The sequence below is a fragment of the Astatotilapia calliptera genome, chromosome 4, assembly GCF_900246225.1.
Source record: "Astatotilapia calliptera chromosome 4, fAstCal1.2, whole genome shotgun sequence".
Classification (NCBI taxonomy): domain Eukaryota; kingdom Metazoa; phylum Chordata; class Actinopteri; order Cichliformes; family Cichlidae; genus Astatotilapia; species Astatotilapia calliptera.
This window is the reverse complement of record NC_039305.1, coordinates 17,076,049-17,102,371: the sequence shown is the minus strand read 5'-3', so window position 1 is coordinate 17,102,371 and position 26,323 is coordinate 17,076,049. Positions and strand designations below refer to the sequence as shown.

The 26,323-nt window shown below is 40.7% G+C and overlaps 1 protein-coding gene across 1 annotated transcript in view; it reads right to left on the bottom strand.

Moving 5' to 3' along the window:
- pitpnc1a (phosphatidylinositol transfer protein cytoplasmic 1a) overlaps positions 1–25,390 on the bottom strand; it is a 53,602-nt gene extending 28,212 nt beyond the window's left edge. Inside the window, 1 exon segment of the mRNA XM_026165142.1 lies at positions 24,763–25,390. Within this exon segment, the coding sequence (XP_026020927.1) occupies positions 24,763–24,810 (48 nt within the window). The 5' untranslated portion in view covers positions 24,811–25,390.
- Positions 25,391–26,323: the final 933 nt, after the last annotated feature.

Below are 26,323 nucleotides of genomic sequence, written 5' to 3'. Positions count from 1 at the left end.
CGAGCACTCGGGCAGTGCAGCCGCTGAGAGAAAAGTAGAGTGACAGAGGAAGAGAGCTGGTGTTAGGGCCTTTTCTGCAGGGAATACAGGAGGTTTCATGCATGGGTTATTGTTTATGCCCTTTAAATGTATTAATAAATTAATGGAACTAAACATGGTATGTTACTATCATGGATCAGTTAATAAAAGGAAGGCTGAGAGAAGATGTCTAAGCACTTTAAAGACATTTTTCTCACTTTTGGCTGTGAATCAAACTGATTTCCCCCTCCCCTCCCCCCGCATATTATAGTATATTATATAAGTATACTGTTAGTATGTATACTTTTTGCACTTTTCTACAAAAATACAGAGTGAGCAGAAGTTTGAAGTAATTAAGAAGCCCATACTAATCCCAATAAACACTCCAGGTGTGGTCCAGATGTGATTATCTGTCTAAAATACAGGCTCAGAATGGAAAATGGAAAATTACCACCACAAACTCTTTTCTAGCCCGAAGGCTAAGGGCTATTGTAAATCTATATTTGTTTTTATAACCTGCTGACATCAGCATCATTTTTGGAAATCCCCAATAACAACATCTGCATTGTTTTCATAGATAATTTGTGCTGTTGTCAGCATTTTTAATACTGCTAATCTAGTGTAGTATATTAAGCTTTTTGTGCCATTGCGAAGTCATAATGTTTCATTAAAAATGTTTTAAAGAGCTAACAAAAAAAGTGTTCATGTCTCCCCGTTGACTAATATATTGACTAATATAATCCAGTGGAAACTAAAGCATTTTCATGTAACCCTGACCATTGGCCTTGAAGCATACGTACCAAAACGGTGTATTTTTTTTATTTATCTTAACCTGTATGATTGGAGAAGAATTGGCTGAAATCTTGGCTCCATAAGCTGTAAAAATGTGAGATTTTAAGATATATTCATGCAGTGTGTGAGTATAAACATTTTGTGGCATCACTGTGAGGTTCTAGGGCATCATGTTGAAAAAATAAAAAGTGCGTTGTACAGCTCTCTCCATTTCGTTTCATATGACATATTACTCGATATGGTTTCTTGAAAATATTTTCAAGGTCAACTTTGACCTCAGGCACTCACAATGAAGGTCAAAATCAAATGCTTAGCCAACCAGGGTCACATTCCCTGAGGCGTAGTATGCTGTAAGTTTGAAGATGATCCATAAAAGATTGGACATTTTTACAGATTTTCACATTTGTGGCCTAAAGCTTGACCTTGACAAAATTAAATCAGCTCGGGCCGTTATTGGTTTCTGTCATCGCACAAAATTTGAAAACGACATCTTGAAAACTCTGGAGGCTAAATCGCTAACAAACAAACAAACCGACTACATACTCCCTCCCTTTGGGGGGGGGGGGGGGGGGGGGGGGAATAAACAAGCAATAATAGAAATTTTAAACAGAAAGCAATGTGAGCAGGTTTTATATAACCAGCTTTTATTTTTTCACAGTCTATAGATTTCAGCAGATTGCAGATAATTAATTTTTAATTTGTAGTTTATAAAACAAGCTCCACTGGGTGAATTTAGCCGTGGAAACAGCACACCTGAAAAACAAGCTTTCTTACAGCTCCTGCTGAGAACAAGAGTGTGTTGCATAAACTATGTCAAAGGTGTGTGGTGAGGTGAAATTTATTAATACTGATTGCTGCAGGTGGGAGAGAGCACTCTCCCGTCGTGCTTCCCCTCTATAACATCTTTTCCCCCCACCTCTCTAACTCGTTAGCTTCTCCTCTTTCTCCAACTCTGCAGCGTCTGAGGTCAATGAACCAAAGATTACATAACATCAAGATCACTCACTATGGATCACTCCGCTATGCATCATCTTTACCCCCTGCCTGGCAGCACATTGAGTGGCTGATGAGAATAATGTAATGATATCCAGGCATGAAACAGGAGAAAGGACTGTAAGAGTGTCCTTAAAAAGTAGAGATGATGATCAGGGATGGGAGATTTAAAAAAAAAAAAAAAGTAAGAGCCGCTGAAGAAAGATGTTTGGGAAGCTGACAGATTGTGAGACATTACATAACCGGCCTTGATTGAGTGCAGCTGTTTCTTGCCCTCCCTTTTACTCCTGTTCCTTTCTGCATTCATACCCTCCTCGATGCATATCAGTTTCTCCTTCAACTTTTCCTCTACTGACACTCCTTTATGTTGCTTTGCCAGTTCCATCCTCTGATGCTATTTTTCCTCCCCCTCTGTCTCACAGCATAAGCATGGTTGAACACAGCGCCTCACTTCAAACCCTGTAACAACACTTTTGATAATCTGAATCGGTAACACGTTTGACCTCAGCAGTACTGCAGTCACTGTGCTGGCAGAGGCAGCAGTGAAGTCGCAATGCTTTCAAAAGGATGACCAATACATGGATAAAACAGCAATGACAAATGGTTGATGTTTATGTGTAGCTTTCTAAGTGGTTTAAGTCATCTCCAGTAATATGCCTTCACCCCTATGTTAGTCCTTTAATGCATGTATGTGTGGGATATCATCTAACATACAACTGTGTTTGCAAGTGTTACTACAGTCCAGCGATTATTAAGGCTGTAAAAACACAATTGTGAAGTGATAGTGAATGACTTGGTGTCACAATTACAAATTTGGCTTTATAGTTTATGAATAACACAAAGACATCAATCACAGCAATACTTTTGGAGCAATTCAAATAAGCCAATCCTCCCATTTAGCCTGGAAATGCCATCACTGTTTGCTGTGCTGAGCACTTTATTTTAATTTCATATTGGAAATGCTGATTTGCTAATGTAACAGAGTGCTAATAATAGAGTCAGAGATTTCAGACAGCTCTGTAAAAGTTTTTACGTACGGTCTGACAGTGGATCTAATCTAATTGATTTCCATGTTTGATGAGGGGACTGGATTGTGTCAAACCATCCATGAAATATCAAGTATCCACCTGAAACAGTTAAAGTATATTTCTCTACTCCATAATCAGTAGCAATGCTTTGGCTGTGCCAAAAACAAGTGACGATTGGCCATTTAAATCATCCCTGCAGCAGCACATGTTTCACCAAGCTCATGCAGCTCTGTGACGTTCAAAGTCCAGATATGGGCCAACATTCAGTAGCTGTGGTGGAGAGATGCTCAGATAGGGTAGCAATGCCATAATCTATACACTGTTAAAACTTTATTGCTGGTACTAGCATCAAAATGTATTTCATGAATACAAAATTAAAAGTAAAGAATTATTAAAGTTTAATATGAGCTGGTACTTATTTGGGAGATAAAGTGGTTTCCACGGGCATCACTAGAGGCATTACTGGCCCATTTAACCCAACATTCACACACTCACATGTTGATGGATGCATCAGACGCCACTGAGTGCTCAGTATCTTGCTCAAGGATACTTCGACATGCAGGCTGGAGGAACAAGGGATCAAATCACCTTCCAATGAGTAGAAAAACTGCTCTCCTGAGCCACATTTGCCACATTATGATGTATATTTTTGCATTATAACTGTTAATAACTGTTATATTTAATGTTACAGTTGATGTGGTTCATTTTTATTACTGTTTATTAGAGGTACATCCGTGAAGGATCTTATCTATATCAGTTATTATGATGTCATCATGCTGCTTAGGAGCTACCTGCCAACAGGCAAAAATTATTCATTTGCAGCTTTTATGCACTTGTAACACTGCATTGTATCATTTTAATTTCACAACAATATCTAATTTATATCCACAAAACTTTTATTATGAATAATATATTATGATGTTGTCATGTTGCCTAGTAAATGCCTACCAACGGTCCAAATTTAACTGAATTACACAAACTTTATATGACACTATACCGCTTAAATAAATGCACCAGGAAACATACTGTTTTTGGGTTTTTTTGTATAGAGGTCTACACATTTGCCTGCCTGATTCAATCCCAGGAGGACACAGAAATCCCTGTAGGGGAAGTCAGGAAGGGCATCTGTTGTATAAATCTGCCAAATCAAACATGTGGCACTACCTGCTGAGGTGACCTCTTGTGAATAAGGGCACAGCTGAATGTAGCAAAGTTCCACAACCTTGGTTCACTGGCAAATGCTTCTACTGGATTAAATCTACAGGGTGGGCCATTTATATGGATACACCGTAATAAAATGGGAATGGTTGGTGATATTAAAGTCCTGTTTGTGGCACATTAGTATATGTGAGGGGGCAAACTCCTCAAGATGGGTGGTGACCATGGTGGCCATTTAGAAGTCGGCCATCTTGGATACAACTTTTGTTTTTTCAATAGGAAGAGGGCCATGTGACACATCAAACTTATTGGTAATGTCACAAGAAAAACAATGGTGTGCTTGGTTTCAACGTAACTTTATTCTTTCATGAGTTATTTACAAGTTTCTCTTTGTTTACAGCCATTGACATGTCGAAGAGGTTAACACGTGAGGAGCGGATCGAAATTGTGTTGATATCTGGTGAACGCGGTAACCGGGTCATTGCAGCAGATTTCAATGCAAGACAGCCTACGAGATCACCCATCTCCCATGCCACAGTTAGCAAACTGCTTGCTAAGTTTCGTGAAACTGGTTCAGTGTTGGATTTGCCAAAATGTGGATGCAAGAAAACTGTCACTAATGAAGAAACATCAGTGGCTGTCCTAGCTTCATTCAGCGAGAGCTCACAGCGTAGCACTCGCCGCATGTCACTGGAGAGTGGCATTAGTCGAACATCCCTTTGGCAGATATTAGCTACTCACAAATGGCACCCTTACAAACTCCAGCTACTGCAGCATCTCAACGAGGATGACCCAGATCGGCGCACAGAATTTGCAGAATGGGCAAAACAAAAATTGGAACAGGACCCTCAGTTCATGCAGAAGATTTTGTTCAGTGATGAGGCAAACCTTTATGTGAATGGTGAAGTTAACAAACAAAACCACCGCTATTGGTCTGACACTAACCCACATTGGATGGATCCCTCCAAGACTATTGGAACAACAAAAGTGATGGTTTGGTGTGGTATATGGGGCACAACGATAGTGGGTCCATTCTTCAACAATGGAAACCTCAAAGCCACTGGATATTTGAAATTGCTACATGATGATGTGCTTCCCTCTTTGTGCACTGAAGCTGGCACGTTCCCTGAGTTTTTCCAGCAAGATTGCACAACCACATTATGGGTGCCAGGTCCAAGCATTCCTAGATGAACAGTTTCCTGGAAAGTGGATTGGTCATCGTGGGCCAGTTGAATGGCCCCCAAGGTCTCCCGATCTGACCCCCTTAGACTTTCATTGGGGTCATCTGAAGCATTGGCTGCTACACTGATTTTTGATTGATAATAAATAAAACAACAATAAAACAACATTCACAGTCAGTTTAAATCCATCACTCTGTTCACTTCCAACTAAGCTTTGAGGCAAGAACCAAGTGGTTTTCTTAGAGAAGTCATTTCTTGTTTTGGCAAGCACCTTATTGTTACATAAGCCTTTTGTCCCTTCTGTTCCAGTCTGGAGTGTTTTGGTACAACTTGAATTTCAGATTGTTTGGGGAAAACTCATCTCATTCATTATGCATGGAGAGAGCTTGGTAAACTCACAGCAGTGGTGAGGTAGAGAACAATTGGACACAAAAAAAACAGCCTTTGTTAGCGTGTCATACTGGGAAAATCAGAAACTTTACTTGAATAACATTTGACTAATTGTTATAATTTTTAATTAGTCAAGGAGTTTCCTGTGCGACCACTACTGAATACAGTGAAGATTTACATGTCGTTTCAATAAATATTGTAGCAAAAACACATACACACAGTAACAGTAATAATGTAAAGGACTCTACAGTGAGCACTACAAAACCTGTGTCATGTTTCAATTACTAAAAAGTCTAAAATGTCACGGGACAAAAATATTAACATGCCGAGAGCCAAGCTGCACTAACAAAACCCTAAATTTAAGTTTACTTATATTTTTGTTTGTTTTCTTTACCAGGAAAAGTATCGGGAACCTGTACTATGATGCATGTTCAGCATACCGAGGCAATTTTTTTGTTATTTGAGTTCACCTTCCCAATCTGTACCTAAAAAATGTTTCCTGTTCTTGGTACAAGCATAAAGGGAACAATGTTGGTTGCTTCCTTTTAGGCAGAGGACGTTGTAAAGCCCCACCCGACACCCCAAACAGTAACCTAAAAGTGACCACACCAAAACTTGAGATACATTCATCACACTGGCAAATGTTTATCATTAATAAATACACTTGATAATACATTGAACTTCCTTTATAGCTGACACTATAGGGTGGCTGTAGCTCAGGTGGCAGAGCAGGTCAGCCACAAATCAGAAGGTCGGTGGTTCGATCCCAGGCTGCCTCCTGGCTGCATGCCAAATATCCTTGGGCAAGATACTAACCCCGTGTTTGCCTACTGGTGGTGGTCAGAGGGCCCGGTGGCGCCAGTGTCCGGCTGCCTTGCCTCTGTCAGTGCGCCCCAGGGCAGCTGTGGCTACAACGTAGCTTGCCATTGCCAGTGTGTGAATGTGTGTGTGAATGGGTGAATGACTGAATGTAGTGTAAAGCGCTTTGGGGTCCTTAGGGACTGAGTAAAGCGCTATACAAATGCAGACCATTTATAGGGCTTTGGAGCGTGATGTTACGGGAGGGGGTGTGACCGCCGAGGTGCCATTTTAGCAGGCCAAACAAAGGGCTAAAGGAGCGAAAGCAAACGGATATTCAACTTTTGAACAGTGGTACTTAGTAAGTACATATTCAGTAAATGCAAATTATTTACATGGCAATGTACTTCAGGCACAAATGTAGACCCCCTAAATACAACATTATGGGTTATTCAGAACAGAACTATGCTTGGAGAAATATTTTCCCATCAGTTGAGACAACTCCTCCACAGTAGCAGGTGGAACTTTTCTTTTCTGTGGACGGCTTCTTTTACCTGTCACTACGGATGGTCTGTTTATGTTTTATTGAGAGCCTTTTTTGGGGCAGCTGAAGAGGAGAAGTCTATCTTATGGCCAACCACTGACTGTATCTTGGTCATATTACCCAGCAAAACTCAATATGCAGGTTCATCTGTAACAGTCCCTATGCCACAGAAGAGCAGCAACATGGCTGCAGGTATCTGCGACTCCGGCCATACATCTGGGCGGCTTCAACCTTCCATGTGATTCTCACAATGACCCAATGCTGGTTCATTCAGAGTGCAGTACCTGAAACATACACAGACAGGATGACACAAATGTATTTATCTACTTTCAAATCCATTCATCACAAATGTATCAATGAACGTGTTTAGAAAGTACATACATGTATAATTAAGATGCAAGATGTATAATTAGGATTTTTATAATAAATATGAATTAATTAGTGCAATTTCTTTAACCATAGAGAATAAGTAAATTCTTCAGGACAATGTTATCCCTCTAACAGCCTCCACATGTTCTCACTGTAATTTCCCCCTCATGAATGAATTTATGCTGCACTAATCTGAATGTTCAGAGGGAAATCAAACGCATTTTACTTGCAGTACTCAAGCTGACTTACCTTTGTTTGAATGACGGCGTACTCACAACGTGGAGGCTTAAAAATAGCCAAATCTTGTACCCAATCCTTGGTGAATTGGATGTGCGCCTCCAGAGATTTATAATTGCGAAATTGGTTCGCCGTGTATGCGCTGACTCCACATACAAGGTACAAAAATATATCATGCTAAGTCAATAGCGGTTGGTCTTCAGGGTTTCTATTCCACTGCCGTATTTCATAGAGGTCCACATTTCCAATGCACTCTATTTTTTGCAAGTACCGTCTCTTTGCATCCGGACGCAATCTGTCTTTATACTGTCCTTTTTCTTTTGAGCTGCTATTCTGTAATGGCCTTTCCGTTGTTTTTCTTGATCAAATGAAGTAAATTATGTGCAATACATACAGAAGAGTACATTTTTTACTCCTTCCCTTTTTATATACAAATTACTGCAGTTTTTTCTCTTCTTATAAGACTAAAGGTAAAGCCCTTTTTTTTTGCTACAATGTAAAGTTATCACAGTAATTTGCAGGTGTTCCTCAGCTTGGTTATGCATGTTTTCCTTTGACAATAAAGAATATCCCTGTGACAACTCCAACAACCCACAAGTCGAGGCAAATCCAAAATAGATGGTTGAATCCATAGTGGGCTCCACTGTGTTTGCATCAACCTCTGTTGAAGAAAACAAACAACATGACAATATGAAACTTAAAAGCAGCCTCAGCAACATCTTTCAACACTCCTTTATATTCATCTGAAAACATCTCATCACATATTCTTCATTTTGAATAGCTCTCTGATCTCTTCAGTCTCACTTACTTGGATTTAGTAGGATTTATTATCACTTTCATCATAAGATTTATACTGCACATGTTTCTACAGCATAGCAAATTCATTAGCACAAATTAACAGGTATCTTTGTCCAGTTCCATTTATGGATTTCGTTGCTAACGCTATCATTAACTGTTAAAAAAATAAAGTACGGTGAAAAAAAGTCTGTGTAGATATGTAATGGGATTCGCCTGTTAAAAAGCGGATTGTAAAAATAAGCTTAAATTAGTTTTTCTAGCTATTTGTAGAAGTCTTTCTCCGTAGTTTATTATATAAATATAGCATCAGACAAGATAGTTACATTCCTTTGTGCACAAAGCACAGTTGTACTATTATTAACTTATTATCCCTGGCATGGAGATGGGATAGATTAGCAGTTAACAGCAAATTAATTCCCTAACTACATGTAGGACATGATCTCTGTAATTAAACAAAATAACGAACCTTTTTTCATGCTGGCTGATGGAAAGCGAATCTTTGTAGAACAATGCTGCAAGAGCTTTGTAGCTTAAACTCTAAATCAATCAATCAATCAATCAAGGCTTTATTCGCCACGTGCAGGTTACCCTACAGTGAAATAGGACCCCCCCTCCCCCCCCGACCTTACACACACAACACAGACATCACATGGGGATACAGGTCGGAGATCGGTAGCGTTACAGAAAAAAAACACTGAAATATACACTACAATGGGAAAGTACAATAGGAAAAGAAGAGACCTCTACTCATGCTGGGCTCCTGGGAAGACAGCATGAGAACAGGAAACAAAAAAACTCCTCTGCACAAAAAAGCACATAAATGTCCACAGCACAACAGTATGGAACACGTGACAAGCCACAGGGTCGGGTGGGGGGTGAGGAGTAATCCGAAGCAAACACAGCAGCCATCCTGCCCAGCGCTACCTTTCCAGCGCGGGCTCAGACCCACCGTGTTCCCAGGAGGGAACAAGCATCGAAGGCGTTTGGAAAGGGAGGGGGGATGAGTGTGTGCATGTCAGTGTATATGTATGTGTGTGTGTGTCCAGAGTTCAGCTGAGACAGTGTCCTTTGCCCTGCTAGGCTAAGTAAACAGTCTTCCAGCCAACCCAGGTGGCCTTGCATGGAACGGGAAGGAACCAGTGTTGGGTAAGTTACTTTAAAATAGTAACTTAGTTACATTACTAGTTACTTCTCTCCAAACTAACTCAGTTACTTCAAGTTACTCGTTACTTTCAAAGTAACTAGTTACTAGGGAAAGTAACTTTGGTTTTACTCAGAATTCTCTTGTTAATGTGTTTCTTCCATAACTTTGCCAGTCTTCTAGCTTGCTTACTTGCCACAAGTGCACTGTGCCACCTACCAATAGAAAGGAAAAGATAATGTGCATATTTCCACGAGAGAAATCCCACGCCTGGACCGTCATTGACTGCTGCCATGATTCTAGCCTACGTCACAGCGTCATGTGCGCCTTTTACATCCAACACAAAAACTGCAGCCGTGGTGCTTTCGATTGTACTCAGACCTCGGAAATTCTGCCTTCTGAATAGGAAGATGTAGGTAACACCAGACTGAAGATGAGCTGCATACAGAGCTGGACTGGGACAAAAAAATCGTCCCGGGCATTTTGACTAGAGACTGGCTCACCATTATAGGAAAAATCTTAAAGCCTTTGAATGAAAATAAACACTGTTGTGACAGTGATGTACACTGTTTTGATGGTACTGTATATATGCATCAATCTATCAATCGTTTGTTGTAAGATTCAGATAATTATTTTTTAAAAGCTAGGCATTTTAAATGAGAATAAGAAAGAAAAGTAATGCCCTACATGCCCCCCTGGCAACACTTTGCTAGACCCGCCCCTGCACAGTTACCTGGGGTTATTTGTCTCTCAGAAACAGTTCATAACTTCCCTTCAACTCATTCATGTCACCTAAAAGGTAAACCTGTTTCTCCATCACCTGTTCAGCTCTGATGATTCAGTAAGGACATCTCCTGGTTTCATCTTCATGTTTCCCTCTCACCAGATAACCAAACCGACATCATGACCAGCAGCTTTTTTACAGCTGTGGCTCCAGCAAACATCAGCTGATACTAGAAATTAATATTAAATAAATTCTAACAACAGCTGATCAAGCTTAAACGTGCTGCTGTTGTTTAGCGCGACATCCGCTGGTTTCCTCTTTCGGCGCAAAGTGAGCGATAAACAAACAAGAGAGCCGATCAGCTGATCATTGATCAGTTTTCATGACTGAAGTAGAAACGGGAGAGGGAGGGGAGAGGATGAAAGAAGAAGAGGCAGCTGTGCAGCGTAAACACAGAATAACTCCAGCTTTGTGCCTTTTTCATTGTAGCTGAAGTCCGGGACAAACTGTTCCTTTTCACCTCAATAAGAAACGCGTAATATTTTCTCTGAATACCAGATGGGACGGTTGGCAACTCTAATAACTTATGAACAAAATAAAGTTCAATATCATTAACATCATAGCACCCACCCAGCTGTATAGAAACTCCGTCACGCTAGCTAGCACGCAGTACGGAAAAAGTCAGAATAACGAAAATAAACTCCACCTAAACTTGGTTCATATCTGACCCAGAGAGACTGCAGGTCATAACTTCTTACCTGAAGTTCAGTTCACACTTGGACCGGCGGCCGCCTCGGGTCTCTTTTCCTTCTGCGTCCCTTTTCCTTCATCCACCTGCTGGCCTCCACCACTTGCTAATGTTACTGAATCTGTGGAAGTTCCGCGATAGCCACCACACGAAGTAACGAGTAACGACCCTATCTAAATCCCAGTGGAGGAAAAAAAGACAAACATTAAAGACACACAACTAGGGCTGGGCTATATCATACCGTTCACGTTAATAAACCTTCCCAGAAGAGTGGGCTGACATCATATTATACCTATTATACATATTATACCTCATATTATATTATGGATAAAGAATTGGAGGTCACTCAAGTTCACAGACAGACAGACAGATAGATAGATAGATATCGCATGGACACAAACAAACCTATACCAGGAATAACAAAGTCATGGCAGACAGGCATAAATACACACTGAGACCATCTGGTGTGTTGGATGAGGTTTCGCTGCCAGTGCTGAACTTTCCAGGTACACGGTCGCTGTCTCATTTGAAACAGCTGTTCACCAGATTTTCAAGTCTTTTAAAGAACCCCAATAAAATCATTAAATATTAAAATTAAAACACCTTTATGTGAAATAAGTATTATTGTTACTGTTAATGTTAATGCAGACTCCTGAGCAAGAACTTGTACTTCATGTATGCTGGTCAGTTGGACTCACATCTACACACACAAACACACATACAGACCTTGGCGTTTGTCTGCTCACAGAACACAAACACAAAGCCACTTCATCATCAAAGACATTTCTAATCAGTTGCGAGCTGCTGATGTTCCCATAGTAACCAGGGACACTTGTACCTGTTATTTCGGTATGCACATCATGTAGCTGTGCACACAACCACATATGGTAGATGACTTTAGATATACATTTGCATGTGTGTGCACGTGCATGTGTGTGTTATGGTGATTATATTAAACAACCTGTCTCTAGTCTTCAGGTTTCAGCTAAAGTAGCCCTTTGACATGCTGTGGTTCTAATACGGTATACACAGAGACCCTGTAGTGAAGGTTAATAGTATATGCAGCAAGAGCTGTGAATGAGACATTTTTAACAGTGTCGGGTGATGACCAGGTTAGGGGAGCTGATTGGATTTATGCGTGTGGGATCAAGTAATAATTATGCAGCTCATTGACTGAATCAGTCACATCTCTTGTGCTGACTTTCCAAGGAAAACATTTTTATTGGCGCCACAGACATTGATACCCGAAAAGAATTAATTAGCATCGGCAAATTCAGTGGACAAGAGAGAGTAATGAGGTCTGCAGGTCTGAGAGTCCAAACTTAAATCTGAGACTTTTTATTGTGTTCACAAGCTCCAAAGCTGTAATTGTGCTCCTAAAAAAACGAGGGTTTGCATATATTTTGCATATTTCTACAGACACATAAACAATAATAGTTGACAGTAACAACTGAAATAAGTTTGGCTTTATCTACAGGAATGGACAGGATGATGAAAAACAACAGCCATAGTGTCAAGTAGCAATATGAGGAAGAGCGTGGATTAGAGCTGGGCGATATATCGAGTTTTTAAAACATATCGATATATTTTTATACGAGATATAAGATGTGACAATATCCTTTATATCGATATAGTCTATGTTACGTTATAATTATAGTTGTGGAGCTGCAAGTTTGCCTCTCTTTCGTCCACTTTTGTCTCTACGCAACGTTACTCCACCTCGCCTTCACTGAAGACAACTCCCCCTCCTCCCCCATCGCTTCACATGCAGGCAGCGACAAGACGGACACGGCAAATCTCCGTTAACGAGTTACTGCGCATCGCCCCATGCGTGGGGCTGGACGGCGTCAACGTGCTAACGAGCTAAACATGCTAACGAGCTAACAGCGCTAACCCTAAAATCCTTTCATTCTCTCAAAAGTTGATAGCGCGCCTTATGTATGAATTCTGGTTGTGCTTGATGGCCGCGAACTGATTTTATGTGGTACACGGCGCTCAGCAATCTGTCAAAAATGTTTGAGTACGACTTTGGTAAGCTACGGAGCTGCACCGCTTGATAGATTGTCGGCGCATTACGGCTACCGAGGAGCTTCGCGGAGTGATACGTACTGTGCATCAACGTAATATTACCGTATTGTGTGTGGATAAGGACCATAAATGGCACCTGTAAGAGACGTGGTTATGAAGCGGATTTCAAACTCCAGGCTATCAGTCACACAGTAAAACTTGGGAACAGAGCAGCTGTAAAATCTGTCTGTCTTTGTTATTACGCTCAGCGTCTTTTAGTTTACATTTTGACTGCACAATTGTGAGCTCTTTGTTTAGCACAAAAACAACCTTGTTTTCTTTTATTTATGGAGCATTATTATTTAATGAATGCTCATAATTTAATTTTGAGTAATTTTTCATGTACATCTGTGCTGTATGTTAATAAAAGTGCCTGTGTGACATCTGGGACACAGCTTTGACTAAGAACTCTCTTTTTGTTCTTACTTTATGGCTTAAAAAAAAATCGAGATATATATCTTATATCGCCATCCAGCTAAAAAATATCGAGATATGAATTTTGGGTCATATCGCCCAGCCCTAGCGTGGATAAATGGTGATTAAAAGTAATAAAATCTTCTGAACAGGTTTCTGTATCACTGTACTGTGCTTTTCCGTGCTCTGCAACCTACATATACTGTGTAGTTCTGTTTCTAGTTTAAACTAGGGTCTGGATACAATTATTAGTGTGGAAAAGAAAATCTTCATATATACACAAACAGAACAGCCTAGCATGAAACAAAAATTAGTACTCTTTTTGCAAAGCAATGCTCTGCTGGAATATCTTGGATCTTGGGATTCATCTACATGCTGACAAAATACCCATTACTGTAGAAAGAGTAATCCTTCATCATCACTTCTTTCCCATCCCCAGCCGGACAACTTGCCAGCGCCACATGGTCAAAAACTGTCGGAACAGCTTGAGGAACACGAGAGCCAAGGGCGCGGCGTTCACCTACCTTCACGAACAACCACGGGAGAGGCAATCGTTATCCCGTGAGACACCACCCAGAAAAACACTACACCCATAGGACAAGCTAAAGCATTCCCATTTTGCAAAAACCAGAAGTAAAGCTAGTATCTTAGTGTATTTTTATTTTCATCACTGTCCTTCCCAAACTAATATGACCTTCAGGGGAGCACATGGCTTTACTCTACAGCACTGCCCCAGCTGTGAAGTGAGCTCTGCTAAATGTGCTCTAGAAATTTCAAAAAACAAACAATTGAGGAGAAACTGCAGTGCTGGAAAAAAAACAACAACTATGTCGCGACTAGGATTGTTACAAAAATTGATTCTCATATACTAATCCATAGTAAAGCTATCAGATTAGATACTCCTTTTCAACAGTAATTACACCAATAGCACCATCTTTGCCTCCTCCAGTTGGCAAACAACTTCGCACATCAGCTGCTGATGTGGTTGACACAGGGTAATGTTAGCTGCTTAATTATTAGTAATTGCCAGATAGCTACAAACCCAGGCACCGGGAGTCCCACGTGGATCATGAGCCTGGGAAATCGGGTGGGTTGTGTCACAATATCTAATTTGCAAAAAATCTTTGCAAAGTTATTATTAAATTAAGTTATCATTAAGGCTACAATTAGGGGCTATGACTAAAACATTTCATACAAGAACAAGGCAGCAAACATCATCTGTCCTGAAAATCTGTAAAGTTAAGAAAAACAGTGTTAATTTAACAGGATAAAAAAGTTACTTGTCTCTAAAAACGTTTGTTTCTCTCAAAGTCCCAGACTGAAATTGAGAAGTCAGAAACAGCGGCGGTCTACGTTAAAAACTGAAAATATGGTGCCAAGTCACTGAAGCCCAGCACTGTCTCATACAATCTAAAATATTGTCGTCTCTTTTGTTTTTTGGAAAGACCTAAAAGAATATCACTGAGTGGTGGGTGGGCCTAAGGGGGCCACCCGCAACAACGGGCAGACCATTCTGACTGCTCACGAGAAGCAGATCTTAAGTATTTACATAAACAAAAGACTGAATGTGTTTTCCTTTAAAAAAAAATAAAAATAAAAAATGTGGCAAATTCTGACCAATCACAACAGCCCATGAAGAAACCTTCCTTAATTTTTATTTTTATTTTTTTACACGCCTTTTCTTGAACTAATTACTCATAACTTGTATTTTTTATTTCTGTAATTTCAACTGCCTTTAGGTGTAATTTAATTTTGAAAACACCAGTGACAGATCGCGTCACATTATCATATTTATCACATATAGAGCCCGATCACATGTACAATCTGTCCCATAATGGATTATGATAACATTAGAGGACAGCAAGCCCAGCTGATCCCCTCTTTCACCACATCTCTTCTTACACCTGTCCCATAACTCTACTGACGCATTAACAATGTGCCAGTCTAGCTTCTATTCTCGGGAGTCATTGTTTGTTCTTGTTTAGATAGCATGTTGACGGTAAGTGAGGTTAAATGGGACAGGAAGAGCAGAAGTGGGCTGATGGCAGAAAATGGACTGAAAATGGTGGTTAAGATTTTCCGGATCTGATAAGATGAATGTAGTTTTTTATGCAAAGGTCTGAGATACTGTCAGCTGAATCCAGTACATTATAACAAATTAAAAAGGATAGAAACTATATCATCAATATAATGTGCAGGAATGTCACCATGTTCATGCAAAGTGAGCAGAGATAATCTAGTCAAACTGAGCTTTTGAGCTTTCTACATCATTAGTGTCATAATTTTTCCAACCAAAAAAAACATATGAATATATATAAATAAATTGCACAATACGTTTCAAAGTAATAAATCCCCCAAAATGTCTGATGTAGCAAAATTAACCGTTTTTTTGGGGACACATTTCCACAGTGTCTGTCGTGGGCGTGCAGAGGTTCTACTTAAAAATGTCTCGCCACATTCTCTAACCTCACGGGACCTCTGTTTGAAGCTCGGTGTCGCCACGTGTGAGTTTCAAACGCATAGCCGGAGGCAGATGCAATAAGGCAGAACTGTTACAGATGTCAAGTCCCGGGCTGACAAAAGCCGTTGGCAGAGTTACTGGCGTCAAATAAATCAGCCACATATTCACTGATGCTGGATAAGAAAGTCTTCTTCTGGCTGCATCTCGGCAACCAAAGAAAACTGTTGTGCTTTTGATATTTTGTGCAGTTCTCGATGGCAAAGTAAAAAGCATATTCCCTATATTTATGGTCACACTGCAGGTTGGTGTTTCCATCACCAATCACACAACAGTATTGTTTTTTTTAACCTATTTTTCCTCCCTGCTAATTCCCCTGTCCCTTACATGCTTTAAATAAAACCTTTTTATTTATCAGGCCTACCTTTGTTGGTTTACTGACCCTTCATGTTGTCCTCTATTTTCACCTGTAAAGCATCAGCTCCAGGGTTGCTTAGTGATGCGGCTGAACACCAACTTAATTGATAGCTCACAAGGTGGAAATCGACAGTCTGCGTTATCGACCGTGCTTGTGGAAGTCAGTCTCTCAATATAGCATCATCATCAGGTCATCAGTTCCTTGTGAAAGGATAAGCAGGTTTGGAGGATAGGATGATAATAAGAAAAATGTGGGTATTAAAATAATTAGAAGCTAATATGACTTAGTAGAAACATTTTTCCTTTAGCTTAGGATAAATTGTCAAATGTTCAAAGATCTTTAAAGTGTGTTTTTGCACAGTATATTCTACTTATTGAGTCCTTTTATGACATGTTGCTCTCTGCACGTCACTGTGAGCTGCCTGCGTCTTTGTTTGTGTTTTCGTTTTCTCTTTGCCTGTGTCATATCATCTTATTAATCACTGTGTTCGTCTGTTATTCTTCCCGTCTCACCTCCATCTTTGCGTTGCCCTTTATCGACCATGTGCCTTTAAATGAATAAATATGCACTCAGTGGTCTGAGATTCAGTCAATATTAAAGGTTACTTCAGGCCTACACTAAATCACATGTCTAAATGCTTTCCTTGTGCCATCGCTGGCACAGGCAATGACTCTTTGTCCCCCCCTCAGGACTTATTTTATTTCTCACCTGTCCATTAGTCACCCAAGTTCCCACAACCTCTGGACTCCTGACTGAGAGTGTTACTGCTCTTAATTTAGTCCACTGCTCCAAACTATAAATAGAAAACCGTTGACCCTCCACGTTTAACAGATCATTAATGTTGCTATGTAGCTGCTGTGGTGGGGTCATTTTTTCCTGCCCGCCTTTTCCACTCAGTAACCTTCTCAGTATTTTGCCCTGAAAGCGTGCCTAGTTCAACTTGCACCTCTATCCCTGGATATTTCAAAGACCTCGACTATATATTGTGTCTGGTTTATTTTGATAAGATTACCCGAAGAACTCATCTGCATGAAGGCTGTGATTAGAGTCTCAGTGGCCAGGCAGGTGCAGGCAGCTGAAAACACCATTTATGTGTAATAAACATCTTATTATAATACACCAAATCTCTTTCTATCTGTCCACAATCAGGAGCTGAACAACCTAACTTGGCACACAGGTACATCTTAGGCCCCTGAAGGTTCCCATCCATGTCAGATATTCTGAAAATATCATGTTGCCCAGCAACCACCTACCAACAGGATAAAAGAACCAATTTTTAACATGTAGTCGCCTATAAGACCCTAAGAGAGCAGCATATCTTTTTCACCTCATGACAATAAAGTTTAATTTATATCCCAAAACATGAAAATGAAAATATTATGATATATATGATATGTTATGATGCTATCCCATCGCCTGGCAGGAGATTAACAGGAGATTAAAATGTATATATACTACAGCAGGAACTCTGCACCGAAGAGGACTCGCAAAAATTGTTTAATGTATTTAGAGATTATATGAGTAAATGTATAACTGTACCTTAGGGAAATCTATATTAAGCATTATTATAAACAAGCTCTAAGTCATCATTTATATAGCAATAATCCTCTTTAGTATGCCATTTATAAATACAGATATAGGATTATGACTTTGATTATGATCATTACCAGCAATGTTGTACTCGCAATGACAACTGTACATGGTGTAACAGGAACAGATGGACATACATATCAGTATTTATAAATTCTGATGCTTCATAGTGTGACATTATTATGAAGTGCTACCGAAAGTTATTAAATCTTTTTTTACTATATGGGTGTAGAGTTGGTAGAACAATATCATGCATAAGAAACATTTTCACTATACAGTTATGCATTAACTCAGTATCTGACTGATGAGTGTAACAGTACACTATTTTCTAAAACAATGGATGGTTAACATGTAAATACATTTTGCTGTATATCAACATGCAGTCAGTCCCATATTTCTATTCACAACAGAGCACACATAGACCAACACCAGGCACCTTCAGGTTTGACTCAGGGTCAGGGAAAGCACAACATTTGAGAATATTGGTTTCAGCCTTGGAAAAATGTGATACAAATGGATTCATTGAGAAAATAATCAGGAGTTGAAACTCTAATGTTTGCCGCCTGCCATCTTTAGTCAATTTCTCCTTTACCTTCGAAAATGCATGACTCTCACAGAAGAGATTCTTCAGTGGAGTATGGAGTCCACCGTGCACCTGTTTATCTTATCAGACAGTTACATGGCAGTAGCTGAATACATTTAGGTATGAAAAAGTGACGACTGTACTCAAATGGTCAGGAGATGGTATGTGGTGGAAGAGGAGATTCACATCATGGATGTGTGGTCAACAAATCTACACCAACTGTTGATATAGACCAAAAGCTCTGAGCAATGTTTCCATCTCCAAGCTGAATCGATGACACAAAGAATTAAGGCAGCTCTGAAGGTAAACGAGGGTCCAAACCAGCACTAGTGAGGTATACCTAATGAAGTGGCCAGTGAGCGCATAATCACAGCACTTTATACATCACTTTTTTTTTGTTGCATATACTATTATATATTGTACATATATTTATTAGTTTCAGATTTACCCATTCGTATATTTTGCCTGTTTATGTTATTGTATTTTGCACAACTCTGTTGCTTGTGAAGCTCGCACACAAGAATTTCACTCGCATGTGCTGTACCAATGTACCTGCACATGTGATGTGACAATAAAAAGTGATTTGATTTGATTTGACTTGATCACTTCCAGCGCACACTCTGCTGTACACCATCTCTGCGGGGACTCGTCTTTGGTGCACTAACCAAGTGCATACAAATCTGAATCCTCCAAATACCCAGATCACAAAATACACAAACGCAGTGCAGCAACATTATTATTTAGCCAGAAGACATTTAGGGTATTTAGCCTTAATTTTTCTCCTCACCCAGAAGATTAGCCCTGGCAGCATGGGGGAATTAACTGAAATCCCTATAATGCTAATGTTGCAAGACCTCCAAATAATGCACTACGGAGCAACAAACAAGTAAACCAAAAAAAAAGCAGACTTTGGAAGAAATGCTTTAACGGAGTAGCAGCAATTTGAGCCAAAGTGAAAGAGCACAAATTCAAACATGCCACGAGGATTTTAATGAGACCCCCAGCGGGACCATTAGATGAAATGGTGTGCAGATAAATAAACAGCCATAAAGCAGGTAAAGAGCTGACTGATCACAGCAGCAATCAACTTACAAAGAATCGACGGTTTTTGGAAGCAAACAACCATAAAAAAGTCAAACAAACTAGAAACTAGAAACAGAGTACATGAGACATTTTTTTCACTCATACAAAAAAAGCATTAGTGAGTTAAAAGATGGACTCATTGACCAGATGGTGCATTAAAAGAATATCTGGAGATAAACATTTGAGTCAAACTGGTGACTTCACCAATTATCCTGCTTATTCAACCCTCTCACAGAGATGCGTCAGGACAAAAGAGAAAACTGACAAGCCACTTGAACTTTATCTGACTGAAAGCTGGGACGGTTATCTGACTGCACAAGAGACTGCTTGATAATCGGAGGGGATGTTCTGTGGAATTTTTAAAGCACGCGGTATTTGAATCGATATGTGCTGCATGTTGAAATTAGGCTGAAGCTTTCGGCCATACTGAGTGTAAAAATCTTCGAAGGTGAAGCAGCTGCACAGAAGAGCCTCCAAGACTGAAAGCCTGGAGGCATTTTGTTCTTTTCACTCTTGCAGTGGCTGATGTATGCGGTGCACACTGATTCAGTATTAAGCATGGGCCCCTTTATACAACACCAAAGGTGAGAAACTACATGTAGAAGTAAGCAAATATGGCTGCTGCTGTTGTTCTTGTATTGGTATCTTAAAATTGTTTATGCTGATTGCATTTGTCCTTTGTGTGATGGTGTAAAATGTGATTCAGAATGGAGCGTCAACCTTTGATTATCATTTTCCTCAAATCTGATGCTCTACACCACTAAAGCTGTTTAACCCGTTTGATCCACAGCAACAAAAACAAATAAAATAACAAACAAAGCACTTAGATAATACTTAGACGTACACTTAGATAATTACCAAAAGCAATCAATCTCCTTCTCAACACACACACTCTCTCTTGGCAGACTGTCCGAGTGAACATGTTTCTCTCCATCTGGCGTTTGTGTACCAGGTCACTTTCTGGCTAAGCGGCGAGTCCCTCAGGGAACAAGGGGTGAAACGGGCGTCTCGTTTATCAGAACGCAGAGCTTCCACTCTGAGGACGTAAACAAGATCTTGGGCCTGGGCCTAGATGCGGCGTGGGGCAGCTCTGTATGAAGGTACACAAACAAACACACTTAAACTCCCACAGAGCCTGATCTTGCACTGACAGCTGCAAGACGATGGAGCGATGTTTGGTGTATGCACTCACAAAAGTTATTTATTTGGCTTAATAAACACGAAGCAATACTTTTCAAGTAAAATGCAACTAAAATATGGAAAATCAAAAGTTTATTTATTCAAATAATTAATCATTAATACTTTATCACCCATATACATAAAGGCCATGTGGACCTTGAAATTTTGACTTGTCCCCAAAATGGTCGAAGAGTTGGGTCAATGTGAAGCACACATGGTAAAATCTAGGTGGAGCTGATTTTCAAATTCAAATTCAAATTCAAATTCAAATTTTATTTGTCACGTACACAGTCATACACAGTACGATATGTAGTGAAATACTTGGACAACTGCTCGTGACCTAAAGAAAACAAAAAAGGAAAAGGCTATGAATAAGATAGGAAATAAATATGAAAAATTAAAAAGGGTAAATTTAACTAGGAAGGAATAGAATATAAATTAAGGTTAAAAATGAAATAACTGTACAACACAAATTAGAATGAAGGGTAAATTTAACTGGGAAGAATAAGATAAAGATAAATATATAAATTAAAGTTGAAAATAAAATAACTGTACAACAAAATACACAATATAGAACTATATAAGAATGTATGAAGAAATATAAATAAATATATACACAATAACAGCAGCTGTACAAGTATTAACCGGAAATGAAGAATATAGTGACCAGTGTTGTGCAAAACCAAAGTCCAGAAAGTCCAGTGTGTGTGTAAGAACTGTATGTGTGGGTCAGTACTGTGTGGTGGTGTGATTGAGAGACCGTATCGCCTGCGGGAAGAAGCTCCTCCTCAGTCTCTCTGTGTTGGTCTTCAGGGAGCGGAATCGCTTTCCTGACCTCAACAGAGAGAACAGTCTGTTGTTGGGATGGCTGAGGTCCTTCATGATCTTCCTGGCCTTGGTCCGGCACCGCCTGCTGTAGATTGAGTGCAGGTCAGGGAGCTCGGAGCAGATGGTGCGCTCAGCTGACCGCACAACCCTCTGTAGAGCTCGTCTGTCCTGCATGGTGCTGTTCCCGAACCAGGTTAAGATGTTTCCCGTCAGGATGCTCTCTATGGTGCACGAGTAAAAGTTCCTGAGCACCTTGGAGGGCAGTTGGAAGTCTCTCAAGCGTCTGAGGTGGTAGAGATGCTGTCGGGCCTTTTTCACCACGGTGTTGATGTGACAGGACCATGACAGGTCCTGCGTGATGTGAACTCCGAGGTATTTGAAGCTGTCCACTCTCTCCACTGGGCACTCGTTGATGACGGGGGTCTGGTAGTTCCTCTCCTGCTTAGTGCTGAAGTCCACTATCAGCTCCTTTGTCTTACTGACGTTTAGAAGGAGGTTGTTCCTCTGGCACCAGTTCTCCAGATTCCTAATCTCCTTCAGGTAGGCCGTCTCGTTGTTATCAGAGATCAGGCCCACCACGACGGTGTCGTCAGCAAACTTGATGATGGTGGTGGAGCTGGTAGTGGCCACACAGTCATATGTGTACAAAGAGTACAGCAGGGGGCTCAGAACACACCCCTGGGGGGCTCCAGTGCTGAGAGTGGTGGAGGCTGAGACATGTCCGCCCATCCTTACTGCCTGTGGTCTGCCAGTTAGGAAGTTGGAGATCCACTGACACATAGATGAGCTGAGTCCCAGATGCTCCAGCTTGGTGGTGAGTGTGGAGGGAATTATGGTGTTAAATGCAGAGCTGTAGTCTATGAAGAGCATTTTAACATAATTCCCCCTTCTAGTGTCCAAGTGAGTGAGTGATGTGTGGAGGAGATGAGAGATGGCATCGTCTGTGGAACGATTTGGACGGTAAGCGAACTGTAGTGGGTCCAGTGTGTCTGTGTTTCTGTCTGTGTTGAGACACCAGTACTTTGTGATTGCCTTGTGCACATACACCGAATATCCCCGTAAAGCTTGTCTTAAATATATAAATAAAAATTTAAAGTTAAAGGGAGAAACACTCTTCAACCAAATCGTGAGGGCGTAAAATGTTAGCTTTTATGGCAGTGCTCAAACTTGGTGATGATGAATGGCTGCTATTTGTCCTCTTAATTTCTACAGAGGCAGTAAATGTGTACCTTCCTTTTTTGACATGACTTCATATCCTGTAACTGAAGATTATACTCTCATAATATGACTGTATAAACATTATGTATAACTCTTACAATTGCAAGAGAAACCCAAAACACCATTTGAACTGAAACTCATCTAATCTGACTGTTGATAGCACATTTCAAAATAAGATTCCACAACAAGTGTAAGTGGGTTTTCTTCCTTTCAAGGTTTAAACACCCAAAGATCTGTGAAGAACCTTAAACAATATGTATGTGGTGGCACAATTATGTTTTCACTGCAGTGGTTCAACTTCATTGCTATTTGGAGGTGAGACTCCCCAGAAGAAGCCTGTTGATGTCTGTTGGTGATAAAACATTCTTTAGCTCTTCAAGTCCTTGTCATATTGATGTGAAGAGAAACCTGTTGCCCTCACGCTGCAGTGCCATTTGAGGAGACTGTGAATCGTGAGTGAGAAATGCATTCAATATATCAGCACAGCACGGCCCTACATGAACCGTTCCTCATCACGAATCTATGAGAAAAAAAGGCAGTGTACTGATTCTGGGAGGTGAAGATGTGTTTTTATTATACATCCAGTTTTTACAGGAACAGCTAACAGTATGTTAGGCAGTTTGCACCACTCCGGGTGACTCCACTGAAAGACAATGCTTCAAATCTGACTGCTGCTGCACTGAGTACTCGAAGAACAATAACCTTATTGCCTTTCATTTTATGTTTGCCTTTAAAAAAAACAACGACTGTGAAACAGAACTGATTTAAAATGATTGTCCGGGCTGTGTAGAGCTCATATAAAGAGTTGTGTGTGTGTGAAGATGAGTGCGTGATTTATGTATCTTAGGTGTTCAAAAGAATAGATTTCACGTGCTCATTTACCAAGTCACTCTCAGATCGATGGATTAGGCCGGGCCACGTTATTATCATTACAACAAAAGATGTGATAGCCTTTAGTCTGCCACTGAGGACAACTGTGGCTCTTTTATCACCACTGGAGCGATGCAAAGCAGAAGAACCAATCAGCCTCAGGACACGATGTGATAAAGCAGCGCTTTGGCAAGAAACATAAATAGACCTCAGGATGGGCTGTTAAAGCTGGCTTTCTGATTAAAGGCATGTACAGATGACTCCAATTTCATCCTCACAACAATGGGCTTCGCCTGACTGCAGCGATGAATCAAGTCTTCACAAACAGCAAGGCTGACTAAACTACCATTTAATGTGGCCAACTCTACATTGTGAACCTGTGTGGCAACCCAGGTATTTAGAACTACGCAACACCACATGATTAACTGCACACTGTCAAACTCAATAAAAGTCTTCAGGTGGAACATCTATTGTGCCGTTTCAGGTGTGTATGGATTGAATCATTTGAAGACAATCAGCCCAAACAGCAGGAAAGTAAGGGAACGAGGATTTCACAAAACCACTCTGCTGTGTGATCGATTATAAGCATGAAGACTGGGGGACCTGGTTAGCAAAGGTATCTAACGTGATCACTGTGTGCAATACATCATTTCTGTTTGACCACACATGCAGCAGCTGCACGGGTGTGAACTTGCGCATTAGGGAGATTGCATGCAAACAAAGAAAAAAAAAAGAAGAAGAAGCACATTCTAGTTTCATTATAATATAATACAATCACCCTGCCCGGTGGCTCCAGGAGGGGAAGACGCAGAAAGCAATCTGTAGCTACACATACTCACAGAGCACAAGCAAAACAGAGACATGATTCACTACCAAGATTAATCACACGACTCCCTCTGCTGCTGCTGGACGCAAACAAGCTGAGTGGAAGGAGAGACAAACAGCAGCTCCACCCCGCGGTGGCTGCCCGACTCCAGCTCTTGCTTGTATGAGGCTTTGGTGCAAAATATTGTGAACTTCCCTAAAATACTGCGGCGATCGCTTTTGCAATAGAACAAGTGCAGCAAAGCAAAGCAGGCAAAACTTGCTGATCTGCAAGTCTGCGGCTCGCAAAAATCAATAAAACTTCCCCTACCTCCTCCACTGTGAGAGGCATGCAGATGCGGTACTCCTTCATCAACATAGTCCAAGCACAGTGACGATGATGATGATCGAACTTTCCTCTGTGGGGTTCTCTCCCGATGAAAGTATTCTCTGACTGCAGCTGAGGTTCAGAAAAAACACTCAATGCTTTTCTCACTTGTGCATCAAGAAGACCTCCTGGAACGCTCCGCTGTGCCTACGTGAGTCTCCACAGACACGAGGTGTACTAGAGGTCCTTCCAGTACACGAGACGATCCCACTGTGATCAGCAGCTGTCACTTTCCTAAACTACTCCGACGACTAGTTTGTGCGACTGGGTAACAGTGTCAAAAGTCTGAAATTCAAAACAAACTTCAAAACAAGTCGCCCCTTTCAACCACAGCTTCAAGGGGGCTGTGTGTCCGCTCGAGTCCCGAAGAAGAACCGAGACTTTTTGGTCTCTCCGTGACTCTTCACGTGTAAATAACGTCCACTGAGCCGCTCTCTACCAGTGTGTCTCCACGCCCTTTGAGTTTTCTCCTTACTGTTCCGTCCAGGGATGCGCGGCCGTGCACAGAAAAGCTGTGTCAAGCACTAGAGAGCCAGCCAACAGGAAATGCAACCGGACCTGACCTTCAGCGTAAAAGCATCGCTGCAAAACAACCGCACAGCGGCCGCTTCACTGCGCAATAATACACACCGCAGTGGAAATCTGTCATAGTTAGGAGCAGCTTGAACCACTTCTCGAGTCCGACTCAAACAATGTTGGAGATTTGTTTATTATTTTTTCTAATGAGCGGAAGTTCTGCGTGATATCTGTTTTATTTTTTTACACATTTGTACCCCGCAGAATCTGCGCGTGCTAAGCGCTCGATCTCAAAGATTTCCAATCACAGTAAATACAATGATAGCCTACACGGAAACAGAAAATCGAAGCGCATTAAAAACCATTCAAAGAGACACACACACAGTTCAGATAGGACGTTACAGAAAACCATGTAAACTGCATTGCATAACTACGTTTCATAATTGTGCAGATTACTGATTCTGACCCCCCTTTATTTTTATTTTTTTTTTATTATCAGTAAAAATATATTTGGCTCAAGTGGCACATGGGAGGTCATGCAAGCCCATATACAGCATCCAGGCCATTCCACCCTGTTCTGTTTCTCAGCCCGTTGTGGAGCTGACCTTGGTCTGAGTTGGAGCTGACCAAGGTTCTGAAATTTAGCCAGGTTACAAATCTTTATTTTTTCCCACAAAGTCATCAGACTTTGAAATTATGACTTTAAAAACAGATTTAAATTATTTCCACTGTCCTTAAGCGTCTCTCAGCAGGGCATTTTTGACTGAACGGTTTCAGTATTTACTTTGTTGATGGTAATTAATCAATTACTATATTTTTTTATTAAACAGTTAGAGGTCATCAGTGACACACAACTTGCTACCAGATTGTGGAAACTTTATATTCTTTCACAAGTCTTTCTCATAAGCCAAACAAGTCCAGGGGCTAACCTGAAACATATTTCCCTAAGACATTAAGAGTAAGACACTTCTCGTTTTCTAATATTGCC